Here is a 17436-nt window from a genome sequence, read left to right on the forward strand (position 1 = left end):
GCATGCCCACCCTGAATCGCTCTACTGGTCACACACCCGTGTGTGAAGGTGTCTGCGTGGCTTGGGGCACCGCTGCAGGCGTGCTCGATTCATGGTAGGGGTGGGGACCGGGCACCAGAGCACACAGGCCACACACGAGGGCTTAGTCGGCGCTCCCTGCTGACTTCTGGCCAAAAAGGGCCCAGTTAGTGCCGTCCACCGAGATCCTGGACCCCTCACAGAATCACAGCCCTGTGAGACCTTGTCACAGAGACTTTTTTCAAAAAGGCTCTATGCCCAACGTGGGGCCTGAACCCACAATCCCGAGATCTAGAGTTGCACGCTCTAACAACTCGAGCCAGCCGGGCGCCCCACCTGGTGACAGAGCTTTTTAGCGTAAACTGAAAAAGAAAACAGCACACGAGTGTTTTTCCGTTATAAAAATTTATCAAGGGAGTAATTTGAGTCCTTAAAGGTTTGCTTTAATGAAGTAAAAGAGTAAAAACCATGAAAACACTTTAAGTTCTTTTTTAACCTACCCAGTGGGATCTAAATTAAATAAATCCTCTAACACTTTAGGAGAGACGTTGCTTTCCTAAATCAGAAAAATTGATCTCCAAGTCCCACTCTCCTACCCCTAAGAATTGAACCTCACCAGGGATGGCTCCCCTAAGGACGGGCGCTATGTCTCCGATGCAGACAAGGCCAAGGGCAGAGTCTGTGACACGCGGTGTGACCAGCCAACCAGCGCACTTCTGACCGCGAAAGAGGGCACTGCTATTTACGCGAGGACCAAAGGCATAAAACGGACATGCGGCCACCCTAGTGATAAGGCAGTTTGGGAAACGGTTCCCAGTACGCCCCGCCCCTTGAAGTCAAAAGGCCCGCCTGGAGCCAAGCACCCTGGGACCTGCAGGTAGCACCATTTAGGAGGGAAACAGTCCAGGGCTGGTCCTGACACGGAGGCTTCCTCCCTCCGCGGGATTCTCAACCAGACACGACACAACACCGGAGGTGAAATTTCAATGAATACTAAGTCTGGGGTGGAGCCGGTCTCTCCCGGTTGGGGCAGCGAGCCGGGCCGCTGCCCAGTCCTGCTGCCCGGTCCTCCCGGGCACGGTGCTGCTCTCCACCTCTCGTCACCGGCGCCTCCGCGGCCGCTAGTCCTTTGGGGGATTCTGGGCCAGGTGCTGTTCCCACTCGACTTCAACCAACTTGTACAGCTCCATGGTGGCCTGAGCGTCTTCCACGGAGGAATGCCCGCTTTTCCCAACCTGGACGCCGGAGGAAGAGAAGAACGTGAAGCCACAGAGAGAGACTACGGCTTTCCTTCCCAACTGGCTCTCCGCGGCCCCCGGGGTGCAGGTGCTTCTGCAGAGTCTGTGGGCTGCGAAGGCCGAACTCCGGCGGGGTCTAGTCCCCACCCCATCTCAGAGGCTCCGCTCCCACCCTAATGGCTCAGCCCTTCCTGTGGACGCAGGTGCTCGTCGGTCTGCGCCCGGCCAGCACGATGCACCAGATGGCCGCCAGGCCTTCCGAATCTTCCGGCTTCCCCAGTGCCTAACCACGCTCTACGCGACGTGTGGCCCCTCCTCCTCCGGCCAGGCAGGCCGCCCTCCTCTGAGTGCAGACGCGTGGACCACGCAGGGGGTCCCGGCACCCACTCTGCGGACTTCTGGACACCACCACGTGCTCTCCTCTCTTCCTCTCTTCTCAGTTAGGGCTCTGCACCCACCTGAAGGCTCTTCCCTGTCCCGAGCACCCTCTGTGACGCTCTGGGAGGGGAGCTGTCACCCTACGTACAGATGGAGAATCTACCGGGCCCCTTGGTCCAAAGCTCTTCCCGTCAGAGCAGCCCGCCCACACCTCTCTACAACCAGAGCAATTCTGGGGCCAGAGCCTGGAGCAAGGCCGCACGGAGGGCGCCCCCAGCGTCCAAGCCGCGGGCCTGGCCGCACTGGGGAGACACTACCTGGATGTCCCGGTTCAGAAGCTTCTTGGTGAGACACTTGAGGGACACGGTGGCGTTCTCTGGGCACTCGGCCTTCCGGTTGAGGGGCGGGATGTGGGAGGTGTCGCGGGTGAGGGACTTGGGGTGGGAGTACTGAAGGGCTTTGAAGTCGTTGTGGATGGCATGCCCCACCACTATCTTCCCTGCGAGGATCTTCAAGATCTGAAACAGGAACAGAGGCGGCGCTGGCGAGGAGGCGGCGAAGCCCCTGCATCCTACAAGCCCAACGTGGCCATGGGTCCTTCAGGCCCTTTTCTCCAAGTGCTCACCCGGCTCATCCTTGAAACGCCCTCTCCCGCCAGGCTTCTTCCACCTGAGGCCCAGCTCCACACCCCGAGGTGAAAGCAGCTACCACCCAAGACGACCCCGCCGCACGACGACGGGAACCCCGTCCAGACTTAATCCCCAACGGCTCCTTATCTTCTAACTTCCATCCCAGCGACAGACCGATTTGCCTCCGTCCCAAATCATACTCACGCCTGAGATGCTCACGTAACTATCCAGGTCGGTTCTGGCTCGCTACGTGAAGACCTTTGACCCCTACCATATGCTGGCCTGAGACACGAGGCTTGGACAGATGGGGTCAGAGATGGGCTCCAGGGAGGTGACGGAAGCCCCAAATTGTACACAAAGTTACGTACATGGGGTTTTTTTTGGGGGGAGGGGGGGCGGGGAGGGTCTACGGTTTCCACCTGACTCTGGAAGGCCCTACGAGCTTCAAAAGCTTCAGAAGCTCTTGCAGACTAAGTCTGCGTGCGCCAGCCCCCGGCCTTCAGCTCTCCCCACTCACTCACCAGCCGCCCTGGAACCTTATTCCCGTGAGCCTCAGAAGCAAAGACCTTCTCGCCACCGCAGGATCTTAAAGCGTGAGGGCAAACCGCCAACGAGGACAACCAAAGAATACGCCACCAGCTCTGAAGGCCGTTCCCCCGACGGGTTCCGAACAGGTTGTGAACAAGAACTAAAGCGCCCTGACTGGGACACGGCCGGCAGAAAGCCCTGGAAGCGGCAGACCCTGTGAACGGGGCTCTCGGCCCGGCCTGAGCGCTGGGGGATCACTTTAGGACGAGAGCCCCGCGGGAGCGCCACGAGCCAGGCAGGTGCGGGCTCCTAAGGGCACTCTGCGCCCCGCCACACCCTCCCCACCTTCCGCCTCTCCCAAGCGCGGCTCAGGGGTGCCCTGGTGTGCAGGCTCAACTCCTCTCGGGTTCTTTCTAAGATCCAGCCCCCTCCCCTCTGCTCAACCGCCTCCAACTGACTGCAGGCGCATGAAGAACACCAGCGGAACACAGAGTGTCCAGAGAAAGCAAAGAGCAGGGGGTTGAAGTGGCAGAGAAGTAGACCAAGAGCGCCCTCTGGAGGCCTCCCACGACCAGCTGGCTTCCTCTCCTTCAGGTCAGGTTCACCTTCCTTTTCCCGTCCCTCGGTCGGTGAGGAGGCTTGCTCAGCGAGCGAGGCGAGAACCCGACACGACAGCCCTGTGTCGTCTGTCGCAGCTGTCGCTTCGGCACACCCGACCCAGGTACGTGAGTCACCCCTGCTCCCACCACCACCACCAGCACCTCCCACACTTGGCAGGAAGCCCTCCCCACTCTCCCCGAAGAGATGGAGCGTTCCCCCCCCCCACCCCCCCGCCATCCGTGCCTGGGGCTCTGTCCCTCAGTGGTTACTTCTCTGTACGGATTCCCAGTTCCCCAGACAAGGATTCGACCGGAGAGCGAACAGTCTCAGCCAACCAAGTTCCCTCCACCAGCTGACTGTAGCTTTCTGGACTCCCACCGCTCTGCCCCAGCAGGAAGCCCTCTTCCCGTGGCAATCCACTCCCTCCTTCCCTCCTCCCCATCCTCTGGCGCCTTCCTAGAGTGACATCCCTTGCTGAAAAAATGACGCGGACCTCAGCCCACCGGCCTCGCCACTACCATTGGACCCCAAGCCTCTCACCTGGCTCCGAGCGACCTTGAAGGGTGTGGCATTCACCATGTGCTGCTTCCGGATGCCACTCCATCTGGTCCGGTAGTCCACGATGTGGCAGGGGGGGAGGACGTACTCATCATAAAGCACATCTCCGTGGTAGTTGACGATGCTACATCGAGCCAAGGAACTGACGTGCCCCTTGGGTCCTGTGCCCACCATCTCGCAGTCAATCGCCACCATTTTCCCTGGTGTCTTCTGCGACGCTCCGGAGCATTTATTCTCCAAATGAGATTGGGTGGAGTTCTGCGGGGCGTTTTTCTGAGTAGGGTTCTTGTGGGGGCCCTTCTTCTGGGAGCGAGCTGGGTGGCTCCTAGTCTTTGGAAGAGCACTCTGGAACTCCCCCAGCAAATCTACTTTAGCCACGACAGACCCAGCCTTCTGTGACGCGGCAGGGGTCAGCCAAGGCACCGCAGCTTTCCTGTCCAGGGACTGCTCTGGTCCGCTGCTGGAGGCGGCGGTCTTCTTCTTTGGAAGGGGAGAGACCTTCCAAGTGCCATCCGCCCTAGGAGCTTCCCCTTTCTTCGGAGGGTCTGGGTGCAGCTTAGGCACCTTGCTAGGGTGCTGGTTCTTCTTATTCAGAAAACCTCTCCGTTCCAAGAACCTCCTCTTCTTGACAAATTTTCGGTGCTTGGCGTTCCCCTCTAATGCCTTTTTGGGGGGAGGTTCACCGAAATCCAAATTGAGGAGTAAGGTAGACATGAGGACAGTGGACGGCGGGAGAGCAGTTGGGAGGAGCGGCTTACTGACGACAGGAAGATAGAAGACTCATCTTCTGCTGAATCCCACAGGCCAACATCTGGAGGTCTGTAGGACACCCTGGGGAAGAGAGTAATCCTGACAACGGACCCATAGGCCCCGTGAAACAGTAAGACCCATCTCCGGACGACTTAAAGCTGGAAAGACATCAGAGCGACCGCCCAGAACAGGTACGAATCTGTAATGTGAAATAATGTCAGGGGCACGGTCTGCGCCAGGAAGCTTCGGTTCTAGCGCGGCCCCACAATTCACCAGCCACAGGGTCTTGAGAAGACCACTTCCCCTCCCAAGAGCTCAGTCTCGTTCGCACCCGGAGGGGGCTGTAGGGCCCACCACCTCGAACTCTGCGTCTGGAAAGCCAGAACAGTGGAGCTGTACCATCCGCCCGCGAGGGCGTCTGGATTACCCAGGCATCCCCGCGCGGCTCCAGGCGGGAGACCACCACACGCGTCTCACGCCGGTCCTTCTCCCGACAAAGGCCCTCTGACCACACACACCCGCTGGGTGAACCGAGGCTTAGGGCCCCCTACGTCGGCGAGCACGCCGGGGGTCCCCGCCACCGAGAGCCACCCCCCGCGCCCACACCTACCTCCTCGCCGGCCCAGCTAAGAGCGGAAGCGCCCGGAACCGGAGGCGGAAGTCGGCGCGGGCCGGCGAGGCCCGGGCCGGCAGGCGCGCGGGTTGGACCGCGCCGGGGGCCGACGCGCACGCGCCCGCAGCGCCCCCGCCTCCGGGAGCGAGGCCAGGGACTCCGAGCGCGTGGGCAGCGGCGGCGGCAGCGGCGGCGTCGGGGGCGGCGGGGGCGGGATGCGCTCCCCGGCCCCTCTAGCCCCGTGGAGGTACAACTCGAAGGCAGGGAGGCCGAGCCCCGGGGGAGGTACCGCCCCCACTTCCGGGGTAGGAGGGAAGTGCGCGGGGAAGGGCGGGCCTGGGCGCCGCGCCACGCCTCTGTGACGTAGTGCGCGGCGCCCCGCCCCAACCCACCCCACGTGTGCGCGACACCGCGCGCTTGGTGCTGGGGGACGTCGCGACCTGTGACGTCAGGGGACGCATTCCGTCTTCCGCCCCAGCCGCAGGCCCCCCGCGGGGCACTGACCCTGGCTCCCCGCTCGGCTCGTTCTCGCTCCTGACGCCACCAGCTGGACCCCGGGATGCCGGGCGTCTCCGCCCGCGGCCTCTCTCACGAGGAGAGGAGGCAGCTGGCGGTGAACCTCACCCGTGTGCTGGCGCGCTACCGTCCCATCCTGGACGCCTACATCATCGTGAGGCCACAGGGGTGTGGGCGGGGTGCTGCCGGTTGTGCGGTTGGCTGGGTGCCCGTGGCAGGGGCAGAACCTGGAGAGGTGGCTTCTACTCTCTTTTTTTCTATGGGTTTCGGTCTGTGGTCTGTACAAGAAAGGGTTAAAACTGGGGTTACTCCCTCCCGGTTTTTCAGTTGACATACGTATTAATATTTCTAGCATCTCGCTGGTTTCTCTAACTTTCCCAAGTCCAAAATAAAATGCGTGAACAGAGCCACGCTGCAGCTACGTTGAGCTCCCCCAGGAACCTGTGAGGTGTTCCAGGAACACACAAGTTCATTGATCCGAGCTTTGCATAAAGTCCTGGTTTAGTAGCCTACTGGACAGCCACAGCTTTGGAATCAGACCGGCTTGACTGCCTCCTTTACTGTGTTAGATGGAGGCATTATTAAGAACTTCCTGCCACCTGTTTCTCAGCTGTAATAGGGATCCCTGTCTGAAGGATCGTTATGAAGAATGAGTGAGATGATGTGTAAGTGGCAACAGCATCCACTGAATCGTTCAGCCCCCCCAAGCCCAGAAGCCATTATTGATTCAACTCTTGCTTTCATTGGTCAACAGTCCAGTTCTTCAAAGCGTCCTGTTGCCTCTACCTCCAGAACAGATACTAAATTCACCCTTTGTTTCCATCTCCATTGCCTCCACCCTGGGGGCCAAGCCACCATCATCTCTCTCCTGGACTACTTCCTAACTGATCTCTGTGTTCACTTACTCTCCATAACCACTTCTTCATAAAGCAGCTTGATCCTTGTAAACTGGGAATCCCGGGCGCCTGGGTGGCTCAGTCAGTTGAGTGGCTAACTCATGACCTCATAGTTGGTGGGATGGGGTCCCGAGTCAGGCTCTGTGCTGACAGCGCTGAGCCTGCTTTGGGATCTCTCTCCGTCCCTCTCTGTCCCTCCCCACCCCGACCCAGGTATGCACATGCAATCTCTCTCAGAATAAATTTTTTAAAGAGGTAAGTTTGATCAGGGCACCTGGCTGGCTCAGTCCGTAGAGTTTGCTACACTCTTGATCTTGGAGTAGTAAGTTTGAGCCTCACGTTGGTGTCAGGTTTACTTGAAAAACACGTAAATCTGATCGAGACACTGCCTTGCTTCCTAGGTGCTTTGATGAAATCTTAACTCCTTACCATTATCGAAAAAGTGCTACATGATCTGTCCCCTGCTGCCTTTTGAAGGCTAGCACATTCATCCTCTCCCACATTGACTCTACTACGCCTATACTGGCCTGATTTCTGCTCTGTAAATATGGCAGGCCTCTGGGCCTTTGCACTTACTGGTCAGCCTGGAATGCTTTTCCTCCACAGGAAGGCGAAAGAAAACAGTGATTAAGGGCAGGAACTAGAGTCCAGTTGGTTTCAGATTCCAGCTTTGCTGCTTACTAGCTTTTTGACTTGGGCAAGTTACTTAACAGCTGGGTGTCAGTTTCCTTCTCTGGAAAATGCCAAGTAAAAATAGTACTTATCTCATAGGGTTGTTTGAAGATTAAATGCATTAATACATGGAAAATGCTTGGGACAGTGCCTGGTATATTAAAATATCTTATGAGTGTTTGCTATGACCTGAGTTCTTTTTTATCGGGGTATAATTGATATGTAACTTTGTATCGGGGGTATAACGCAGTGATTTGATATTTGTGTTGCAAGATGATCACCATGGTAAGTGTAGCGAAACACCCTTCACCTCTCAAGTTACCTTTATTGTGAGGAGAACTTCTAAGGTCTGCTCTCATCAACTTGCAAATATGCAGTCCACCATCGTTAGCTATGGTCACTTTGATGTACATTACATCTCCATGATTTATTTATTTTTACAACTGGAAGTTTGTATTTTTTGACCCTCCTCACCCATTTCACAAGCTCCCCAGACCAGTGTTCCGTCCGTATTCTCTCAAGCTCCGTTGTGTTACCGTTTTCATTAGTGTTTGACCGTCTCTGTGGCATTTGACGTTACCTGAAATTATTTTTTTTATGTAAACTCTGCGAGAGCAAGAATCTTGTCTGGTTCATTGTTGTGTCCTCTGAGCCTAGACTAGAGCTTGGTGCATAACCAAAGCTCCAGAATTTGTGTTGAACAAATGAACAAATAAAAACACCCTGGCATAACATCTGGCATATAAAGTGTGTGGTGCATATAATGTAGATTACTTTTTTAATGTGTTTATTTTTGAGAGAGAGAGAGAAGGGGAGAAAACAGGAGCGGGGTGGGGGCAGAGAGAGAGAGGGACAGAGGATCTGAAGCAGAGAGCCCGACACGGGGCTTGAACTCACCAGCCATGAGATCATCTGAGCCGAAGTCAGATGCTTAACCGTTGAGCCACCCGGGTGCCCCGTGGTAGATTTTTTTTTTTTAAGTTGTTTTTTTGAGAGAGAGCACAAGCAGGGGAGGGACAGAGAGAGAGGCTCCCAAGCAGGCTGCACACTGTCAGCCCAGAGCTCCCATGACCCGAGCCAGAGTCAAGAGTCAGACGCTTAACTGGCTGAGCCACCCAAGCGGTGATGTACTAATACCACACAGGTCAGTCACTGTGGTGTTGCAGATGCCGAAGTGAAGACACCATCCTTGCCCTTAAGTACAGTTGAGTAGAGAAAACGGACACATCCATGAGTAGGGACGCTGCTACAAGAGAGGTGTCCAGGATGCCATCTGGGCTCCGAGGAAAGGGGAGGCAGGAGCAGGCTTCAGAGGAGAGGTGACTCGGAGGAGTAGGAGGTGCCTGCTGGCCGCAGCCAGTGGCCCTTCGTTGAGGACGGGGAAGGGCGGGAAGGGCAGCGGCCTATTGACCGCTCCCCTTCTCCCTTCTCCCGCAGGAGTTCTTTACAGACAACCTGTGGGGCACACTCCCTTGCTCGTGGCAGGAAGCGCTGGATGGACTGAACCCGCCACAGCTGGCCACACAGCTGCTGGGGATGCCTGGGGAAGGGGAAGCGGTCAGGTATGGGCAAGAGGGGCCCCGTGCCGGGGGACCCAGGGTGTCACTGTCAGGATGCAATGGAGCTATTCACTGGGGGCCCGGGCTGGCCTATCGCAGGTACAGGTCGGTGTGGCCACTCACCCTGCTGGCCCTGAAGTCCACAGCCTATGCCCTGGCCTTTACCCGGACACCTGGGTTTCAGACCCCCTCAGAGTTCCTGGAGAACCCCAGCCAGAGCTCCCGCCTGACAGCCCCGTTCCGGAAACACGTCAGGCCCAAGAAGCAGCATGAGATCCGGAGGCTGGGAGAGGTGAGATGGCGGGGTGGGGAGGGGGGGGGCGGGAGGACCCCTTAAGCCTGTGGGTTGCCAGGATGTGGGCACTTTGCACGGCCCGCAGGACCATCCTTGGCAGGCATGGTCTGGATGCTGGGTATTTTGTGCGTCCGCCCTCTCGACGGGTAGGTTGGTGGCTGTGTCTGAACCAAGGTCTTCCTATTTTCCACCTCCGCAGTCTGCTCAGGGCTTCATAGCAGCGCTCTCCTCCTTGTTCACGCTGAGAGGAGCAAGGAGAGGAGGCTGAGCCTGGGGTCGGCACCTCCCTTTCGGTTTCTCTACCTCGTGTTCGTGGCACCCCTGCCCTCTTCCTGTGCCCTCTGCAGCGCCTCCGCCCCCGTGGGGGTGTTTGCCCTGGGAGCCAACACCCAGTGGCCAGGAGAGCTTTGTTCCTTCCTCTTGTAGTTGGTGAAGAAACTGAGTGACCTCACGGGCTGCACCCAGGTCGTGGATATAGGCTCAGGCCAGGTGAGTCAGACCCTTAACATTCTGGGTTTCAGGTCTGGGTGTTTCGTTGTTTGAGTCGTGGGGACAGAGAGCTGGAGGCAGGTCGTCAGGCTGCAGGCCCAGGGAAGCAGGTGCTGGGCAGTGGTGGAACTGGGCAGGGCAGGACTTGAGCCTCCTGGGGGCCCGGGACCCAGGCGTCCAGGTCACTGCTAGGGAGGCTGACAGCAGAGAGGCCGCTGGACGGGACCATCTCCACCCTCCCTCTCGTGACTGCAGGGCCATCTCTCCCGATTCATGTCCCTGGGGCTGGGGCTGACAGTGAAGAGCATCGAAGGCGATCGGAGGCTGGTGGAGAGAGCCCAGCGCCTGGACCGGGAGCTCCTGCAGGCCCTGGAGAAAGAGGAGAAGAGGAGCCCACAGGTCGGCCAGCTTTTCATGCAGCCGGGGCTGCGGGACGAGGCCCGCTTGGCAGGCATTGGGCACCAAGGCCGACTCCTTTCTGTTTCCGGGATTGACGGCGTGATCCCCAATTCTGCTACCCCTTTGAGGGCCCCCCATCACCCAAACCTCCTCATACCGTAAAAGCACTTTCTGGTTACAAAGTGCTTTCCACCCTGACGTGCGCTTCTCCCAGCCACCTGTGGAGCGGCCAGTCAGGTGTTCATTAGGCTCGTGACAGAGGGGAACCGGGACTCACAGACGAGGAGGTTTGCAGTTGATGGTGATGGGCCCCAGAGTTCACCCAGCTCCCCCGTCCCCCGGTTCTCTCCCTCTTTGGGAAGGAGCGCAGGGGACACTCCCTTCCTGTGGCCGGAGGGGGCACAGGGACAGCAGACTTCCCACCTGCCTCTGTTCCGTCCTGCCTGCACAGGTGACCCGCGCCGGCCCTCGCCACTCCCCACACCACGTGGTTAGGTGGGTAGAGCCCACGGCCCTGTGCAAGGAGCTCCTGCTTCCCCTGGAGCCCTTGCCTCCATGCGGGGCCCGCCTGCTGCTGACGGGCCTCCACGCCTGCGGGGACCTGAGCGTCGCCTTGCTGAGGCACTTCTCCTGCCCCGAGGTGGTGGCCTTGGCCTCGGTGGGCTGCTGCTACATGAAGTTGAGTGAGCCTGGCGGCTACCCACTGAGTCAGTGGGTGGCGGGGCTTCGTGGCTCCGAGCTGCCCTACAGGCTGCGGGAGGGGGCCTGCCACGCCCTGGAGGACTACGCCGAGCGGCTACAGAGAGCGGGCCCCGGGCTCCGCACCCACTGCTATCGGGCGGCACTGGAGACGGTCATCCGGGGCGCCCGGCCCGAGCTTCGACGGCCAGGCGTGCAGGGGATCCCCAGGGTCCACGAGCTCAAGATCGAAGAGTGAGGCTGGGGGGGGCGGGGGGGGGATGGGCATCACGGACTGAAGGTCTGATTTCCCTCCCATCCTCACTCGTTAGTGTGAACGAAAGATCTATGGGGCGTCGGGGGGGCTCAGTTAGTTTAGGCATCCGGCTCTTGATTTCTGCTCACGCGCATCATGATCTCTGTCGTGGGCAGAAGCCTGCTTGAGGTTCTATCTCCCTCTGCCCCTCCCCTCAAAAAAAAGCAAACAACAAACAAAAGAAGATCTAAATGTGCCCAGGGAGTTGATTTTGAAGTCTGACCGGACAGCTTCTCAGAATTCTTTTAGAACCGAGTTGTCACTCTTTTGTCAGGTGACCGTCCAGGTCTTTAAGTGCTAAAACTATGGTCAGATCATTGTATAGACGATAAATTTGGGGACCAATCTGCTGCTGGACAGACAGTTCCCGGCCAGGGAAACTTAGGAAAATGCATACTAGGGTGGCAAACCCAGCAAAGCTGCCATCAGATTGGGAGCGTCCAGTCTGGGTGGGAGGGGAGGCTCCTGAAGCCAAACTGAGCATGGTCTGTGGCTGCCCCCACAGATACGTGCAGCGGGGGCTGCGGCGGGTGGGGCTGGATCCCCAGCTGCCGCTGAACCTGGCTGCCCTTCGGGCCCACCAGGCCCAGGAGAACCGAGTGGTGGCCTTCTTCAGCCTGGCCCTGCTCCTGGCCCCGCTGGTGGAGACACTGATTCTGCTGGATCGGCTGCTGTACCTTCAGGAGCAGGGTGAGGGTGGCCCACGGCAAGGACCGGGGGCTGGGGGGGGGGGGGGGCTGGAGCTCTGAGGCTCCTCCTTCGGCCCCAGCCCCCCAGCCCCGCGGCGGGACTCAGACTAGCTGCTTCAGGTACCAGTGGGGTGGGAGATTTGTCCACGCACATTCCTGCTAAGTCGGGCTCATATCCCATCTTGCGTTTTAAGCAAGAACCACCCCAGGGGTGGGGGGGTGGGGTCGGTGTCTGGGGTACCCATATTCCTGGTAGAGAACTGGGTCTCTTAGACACCTCAGGCCCCCCGCACAGGGAAAGGGGCTGTGCCCACAGGCCTGGCAGGGAACAGCTGAGTTCGTGATTCCTCCCTGAGTAGCCCTGCCTTTCTTCCAGGCTTCCATGCTGAGCTCCTGCCCATCTTTAGTCCTGAACTGTCACCCAGGAACCTAGTTCTGGTGGCCACCAAGAGTCCCCTGGGTGAGGCCTTCTCTCTTCTGGAAACTGAAGACAGCTGACGAACTCCCATCTGGAGTTCACCCAGAGGACCAGCCTCCTAGCTTCCTGCAACCCTGGCCTCTCCCTCCCCATGTTAACGTAATACTATGTAAAGGTTTATTTTTAATTTATTTAAATAAATGAAATCTTTATTTCTCTGCCATTTCTATTTTTCCACCCCCGCTCCCTCCAGCCTCCCCGACGGGTAGCGTCTCGTTACTCACGGGTCTCCCAGAACCCGCAGGCCCTGTCCCTGTGGAGGCTGCCTAACTTCCACCCAGGCTGTCACAACGTAAGGACAGATGCCCCTTCCTTCAGTCCCAGAAACAGGTGCGCTGGGTTAAGGTGCCGATCTAGCAGACGCGTGTGGGGGAACTCCTGGCTCTCTCTTGGTGTCTGAAGGAGAGGTGGCCTGGACCTTCGAGGCTAAGACAAGGAGGGGAGAAGCTGATCTCCAGCTGATTCCCAGAATCAGTACCAATAGACTTTCTTGTGTCTCCGCGTCTCCTGGATCCCCATCGCCTCCATCACCTCCTCCTCCAGTGTCTTTAAACGGGGCACGTAGGTTCTTTCTAGAGCATCTTCCACTGATGTGTCTTTGGGGCCATCTATTGAGCCAGAGGAAAGAAGATGGGTGGGAAATCCCCTCCCTCCCTCTCCTCCCACCACCCCCTGTCCCCGTCTTCCTGCCCCTCACCCAGCCTCACCAGTCCAGGTTTCAGGGACGATGCCATCAGCTCTGGGAAACTCAGGTTTGGGGATAATTCTTCCCGATCTTGTGGAGACACGTACCCGCTCTCCTGCCTCCGTGAATCTCCACTCCACGTCAGTGGGTTTCCTAGTGGACAGAAGAGATGAACCCAGCCTGGGAACCACGTCTTCCGGCTACGTGCCGCCCCAAAAAGTCAACGGCTGAAAACATGAAGGTCACCATCTTGCTGCTGCTATGTCTGTACTGGGGGTGACCCACAGGGGTCACGTCCACGAGAGGGATGGCCCCTTTCAATCTCCAGAACCTCCAACCCACCATTCCTTTTGTAGAAACGGGACCAACACTGATGCACACTCGCAGGGCGGGCAGCCCTCTGACCAGAGCCCCACGTGCTTGCCTGTCCACGGGATCCACGAGTTTGACCTGGCGGTGGAGCAGGGGTGCTTCACTGGGGATCATGGTTCCCCGGGAATCCGCGGTCTTGCCCACATAACGGTAGTGCTGTCCAAAAGAGGGGGGATAGGAGAACCAGGGGTGTGAAAGGGGGCTCGCCCACCGCGGCTCGGGGCGTTCAGCCCAAGCTGGAAAACAACGTCAGCTGTCTCACTGTCCCTGCAGCTCGTCTCCTGCCTCCCTAGGCTGCTCCAATGCGGTGACAGAGGGGACAGGCTTCCTGAGCACCCCTGAGCGCCCCATCTTCACTCACCGTGTTCAGTCCCTCCAGGACCACCCAGTTGCGCTGCCGGATGACTTGGACCACTTTGCCTTGCTTCCCAGCATCCTTGCCTTCTAGGACCTCCACCTGCAGGAAGACAGGAGGGTCAGGGAGGGGGGCCCTCACCCAGCCCCCCCCCCCCACTCCACCTCATCCAAGGCTCACCCTGTCCCCACAGAACAGATGCCATTCTTCATCCGAGACGGGCTCCACGGCCACCCGGCGCCTCCTGGTCCCCGGAGGGTTCTTCCTCTTGTCTGCAAGAGAGCCTGGGCGGCTCATCCCATAGCGGTAGTCGCGGGGCAGAGTGACCTTGGATGCCAAGGCCAGTAGGGCAGAGAGACGCATGGCTGGAGGCTGTGAGAAATCCCCTGGCCAGGGAGGATCCAGAAACCTTCCTCGTCAGCTCTGAAGGAGACAGAAAGAAACAAGCGGGCAAAGAACATTTTTTTAAACATTTAGTCCCTTGGGGCGCCTGGGTGGCGCAGTCGGTTAAGCGTCCGACTTCAGCCAGGTCACGATCTCGCGGTCCGTGAGTTCGAGCCCCGCGTCGGGCTCTGGGCTGATGGCTCAGAGCCTGGAGCCTGTTTCCGATTCTGTGTCTCCCTCTCTCTCTGCCCCTCCCCCATTCATGCTCTGTCTCTCTCTGTCCCAAAAATAAATAAACGTTGAAAAAAATAAATAAATAAATAAATAAATAAATAAATAAATAAATAAAAAATAAACATTTAGTCCCTTGCTCAAGGGATCTCATCTCACTGAGTCCTCACAAGATGCTATCTTCACTTCACGGATGAGGAAACAGGCTCAGTGACTTGCCCGCGGTTATAAAGCTACTACGTGACAGAACTGACATTCGAGCCCACAACGTCTGACTTCAAAGTCCAGAAAGAGGCCAGGGACCACGCGATCTAGTCACCCTTGAATCGAGTAGACCCAAACAGGGCTTGGCGCATAGTAGATACTTAATAAACAGTTACTAGGTCGATGCAGGTACAGTGGGATAGGAAAAACACAGGTAAATGGGACAAAAAAGAGGCACAAGGCCAAGGGGCAGGCATTTACAAGGAAAAACAGCAGAGATTAAAAAACAGTACTAAAATGTCCCTATGCCACTCGCAATTCCTGAACTCAGTCGGGAAATAACCACTCCTCCTCCCTAAGGCAGCTTCTTTTCCAAAGGAAAAGGCCCCAGAAGCAGACTTCAGGATTACCAAGTCCTACATTTCCCAAATAAGTATATTTTCTAAGCCTCCCAATTTTGGATGATGGACTAAATCAGTTGGGGTGGTGAGAGAATGGAGGGCAAAAATAGTTAAGTGCTCCCATTTTTATTTATTTTTTTTAAGAGAGAGCAAGCAGGGGAGGGGGGCCGAGGGAGAGAGAATCCCCAGCAGGCCCCACACTCAGCACAGAGCCCGATGCGGGGGCTCAATCCAAGGACTCTGAGATCGTGACCTGAGCTGAAATCAAGAGTCAGATGCTCAACAGACTGAGTCACCCAGGCGCCCCATGAGTGCTTCAATTTACTGAGCACTTACTACCTGCCAGGTGCCATGCTGTTTTCCTGCATCATGCGCTACAGAAAAGGATTAAAGGAGGGCATCTTTAATTCTATTTTAGAACCAAGAACAGAGTCTAACTTCAAAGTACAAATAAAGTGGGGGATTCACCTTCGAATGCTCCCTCTCTGTAAAGAGAGCTTTCCTACTATTCTTACTTTCTAATCTTATACTCTAATAAAACCTTTTGCCTGCTGCTCAAAAAAAAAAAAAAAAAAAAAAAAGTACAAATAAAGTGCATTCTAATGGCATAAAGAGCTGTGGGTTCTAGTCCCTGTTCCACCACCTTACTCTATGATCCAAGGCAACCTAGCTTACAAGCTTGTGTCGTCATCCTGAAAACTTTACAGGGTTGTTGGAGCCATTCAAACTACGTTTAATATTTTAACAAAACAAAGTACAGAATAATGCGAATCGTATTATGACTTTTGGCCAAATTAAAAAATACATATTGTGGCACAGGCTTAAATATTTATGCGAAGGCAACAGGAAACAGCCAAAGTACTTGGCTGGAGCAAGGGCACTATCTGGGGGAGCAGTTACTGTCCATCTTGCTCCTTCCCCACGACCTTTGTTTACATTTTTCCACTATGCGCCCCGGGGCGGGGGGGGGGGGGGCTGGTTTATCTGAACCTTCGGAGTTTTCTTCTTTATACTTCTCAGTGTGAAAAAGGAAGTGCCTATGTTATCTTCAATTAGCGTTGGCCTCAATGTTCCCGTGCGGATTCAACAAATGCTTAGGAGCACAGCTAGGTGACAGCCTTAGTGCGAGGAGCCTCACGGATTACTAGCGTCTGATCTTCCCGCCGCCCTGGGAGGGAAGCTGACAGGTGCGGGTACCCCAAGGTTCGTCCCCCAGACGAGGAAACCGGGCGCTGGGGGCTACAGGGCCTGCTCTAGTTCGCAGCTGCACAGGAGCAGGGCCAGCGTTCGGCCCCAGGACGCCAGCGGGGTCGCTGCAAAAGGCCAGGCGTCGGCCACTCTAGGTCTGCAGCTCCGGGAGGAGACCCCCAGAAGCCAGCCCCTAGGCCCTGCCCTCCTCTCCCGCACACCCTGCAGGGGCTGTCCCGGGCGGGGGGGAGCTTCCGCGGCGTGGCCCAGGCCCCGGTTCCAACAGTCTTCACCACCCACCCGCTCCAAGCAGCCGGAGCAGAGCAATCCCGGGCGAGTCCAGGGCGGCCACCACCACCGAGCACTCAACGCTCACCTCCGCTTCGCGCCTCGCCCCACGCTGCCGTGCCCCCCCTCCCCCCAGCGGCGTCCGCACATGCGCCCTTCGCCCTCGTCCCTCGGCTTTCTGGGAAATGTAGTCTGAATGCAGAGCGGACGCTCAAACCAACCTCGCTCTGAAAGCCGGAAGTTGTAGTCCACCGCTACGGAGCGAGCTGGAAACAGGAAATTTGGTCGGGTAGGAAAGCAAGGAACACCAAGAAGCACGTCGGGAGTTGAAGGCAGGGCAGGATAGGTGCGGCGCTCGGCGCGTCTTTGCGCACGCTCTGCGTGGAGGCCGCTGGGAACCGTAGTTCTCAGAGAGGAGGGCTCCATTTTCTAGGGGATTGTGGCTTCCTGTTCTAAGCAGAGGGCTTCCCTTTCTAGGCTGGGCTGCGGCCAGTCCTCTGCCCGCGCGCCCGTCTGCAGCAGGGGACCGGGGCACACTAAGAAACTGTCCTGGGTTTTCTGCAGAAAGGAATGACACGTGGGCCCTTCCACTGCCGGTCGATGGGCTAGTCACAAAATGTCAGCTGTGGGAGGCACCTGCGATGACCTGGTCCAGCCGCTGCGCGCAACTCGGGGTAGCGGGCCGTTCCACGCTACCAGCCTCCGGGCCCTTCCCCACCAGCGGAGGGCGGCGGGCATCCCCAGCTCCTAAGCTCAGCGACACAGCAGCCCCTCCCCCCTCCGTGGCGGCCAGGGGCTGCGGCCGGATGGTCAGCACGCACACTGCACTTCTCGTGCAGGCCTTTAAGGCTTCCCAGGTGGGAGCAGGGCAGACGGTGGTTCAGCGTTGGCTGCCGGGAGCAGCGCATTCCTGGGTTTTTGCCCTCCTGTCTCGCAGCCTGAGAAAGGAAGCTGGCACCACTTCCTCCGTCTGGGAAGGGGGCCTGGAAATGGCCAACCCCCTCCCCCCCCCCCCCCCCCCCCCCCCCG

General features: G+C 57.7%; 3 protein-coding genes and 1 long non-coding RNA gene across 9 annotated transcripts; 2 read left to right on the top strand and 2 right to left on the bottom strand.

Annotated features, from left to right (window-relative positions):
* Positions 1-404: 404 nt before the first annotated feature.
* ISG20L2 (interferon stimulated exonuclease gene 20 like 2) lies at positions 405-5665 on the bottom strand. 2 transcript variants are annotated; one of them, XM_045454553.1, is made up of 4 exons: positions 5310-5665; positions 3932-4898; positions 1952-2152; positions 405-1253 (listed from the first exon to the last, which is right to left on the bottom strand). In XM_045454553.1, the coding sequence occupies exons 2-4, from the start codon at positions 4661-4663 to the stop codon at positions 1140-1142; spliced, it is 1047 nt and encodes a 348-aa protein (XP_045310509.1). In that variant the 5' UTR covers positions 4664-4898; positions 5310-5665; the 3' UTR covers positions 405-1139. The 2 variants fall into 2 exon arrangements, with proteins under 2 accessions (XP_045310509.1, XP_045310510.1); XM_045454554.1 differs by having other exon boundaries at positions 3932-4780; positions 5310-5619.
* Positions 3366-4081, top strand: LOC123585899. Its single transcript, XR_006706479.1, has 2 exons — positions 3366-3512; positions 3786-4081. It is a non-coding gene; the product is annotated as an uncharacterized LOC123585899 (long non-coding RNA).
* Positions 5666-5692: 27 nt separating the features above from the next.
* Positions 5693-12457, top strand: METTL25B (methyltransferase like 25B). Of its 3 annotated transcripts, XM_045454551.1 has the most exons (8): positions 5693-5982; positions 8834-8958; positions 9055-9247; positions 9677-9739; positions 9995-10138; positions 10590-11071; positions 11638-11822; positions 12198-12457. In XM_045454551.1, the coding sequence occupies exons 1-8, from the start codon at positions 5872-5874 to the stop codon at positions 12317-12319; spliced, it is 1425 nt and encodes a 474-aa protein (XP_045310507.1). In that variant the 5' UTR covers positions 5693-5871; the 3' UTR covers positions 12320-12457. The 3 variants fall into 3 exon arrangements, with proteins under 3 accessions (XP_045310507.1, XP_045310506.1, XP_045310508.1); XM_045454550.1 differs by having other exon boundaries at positions 5747-5982; positions 8834-9247; XM_045454552.1 differs by lacking the exon at positions 5693-5982 and adding an exon at positions 6055-6493 and having other exon boundaries at positions 8834-9247.
* On the bottom strand, positions 12410-16652 carry MRPL24 (mitochondrial ribosomal protein L24). Of its 3 annotated transcripts, none has more exons than XM_045454562.1 (6): positions 16629-16652; positions 13892-14134; positions 13718-13813; positions 13409-13512; positions 13007-13137; positions 12410-12907 (listed from the first exon to the last, which is right to left on the bottom strand). In XM_045454562.1, the coding sequence occupies exons 2-6, from the start codon at positions 14072-14074 to the stop codon at positions 12771-12773; spliced, it is 651 nt and encodes a 216-aa protein (XP_045310518.1). In that variant the 5' UTR covers positions 14075-14134; positions 16629-16652; the 3' UTR covers positions 12410-12770. The 3 variants fall into 3 exon arrangements, with proteins under 3 accessions (XP_045310518.1, XP_045310516.1, XP_045310517.1); XM_045454560.1 differs by lacking the exon at positions 16629-16652 and adding an exon at positions 16496-16595; XM_045454561.1 differs by lacking the exon at positions 16629-16652 and adding an exon at positions 16420-16541.
* Positions 16653-17436: the final 784 nt, after the last annotated feature.

Source organism: Leopardus geoffroyi, chromosome C3 (assembly GCF_018350155.1).
Source record: "Leopardus geoffroyi isolate Oge1 chromosome C3, O.geoffroyi_Oge1_pat1.0, whole genome shotgun sequence".
Taxonomy (NCBI): domain Eukaryota; kingdom Metazoa; phylum Chordata; class Mammalia; order Carnivora; family Felidae; genus Leopardus; species Leopardus geoffroyi.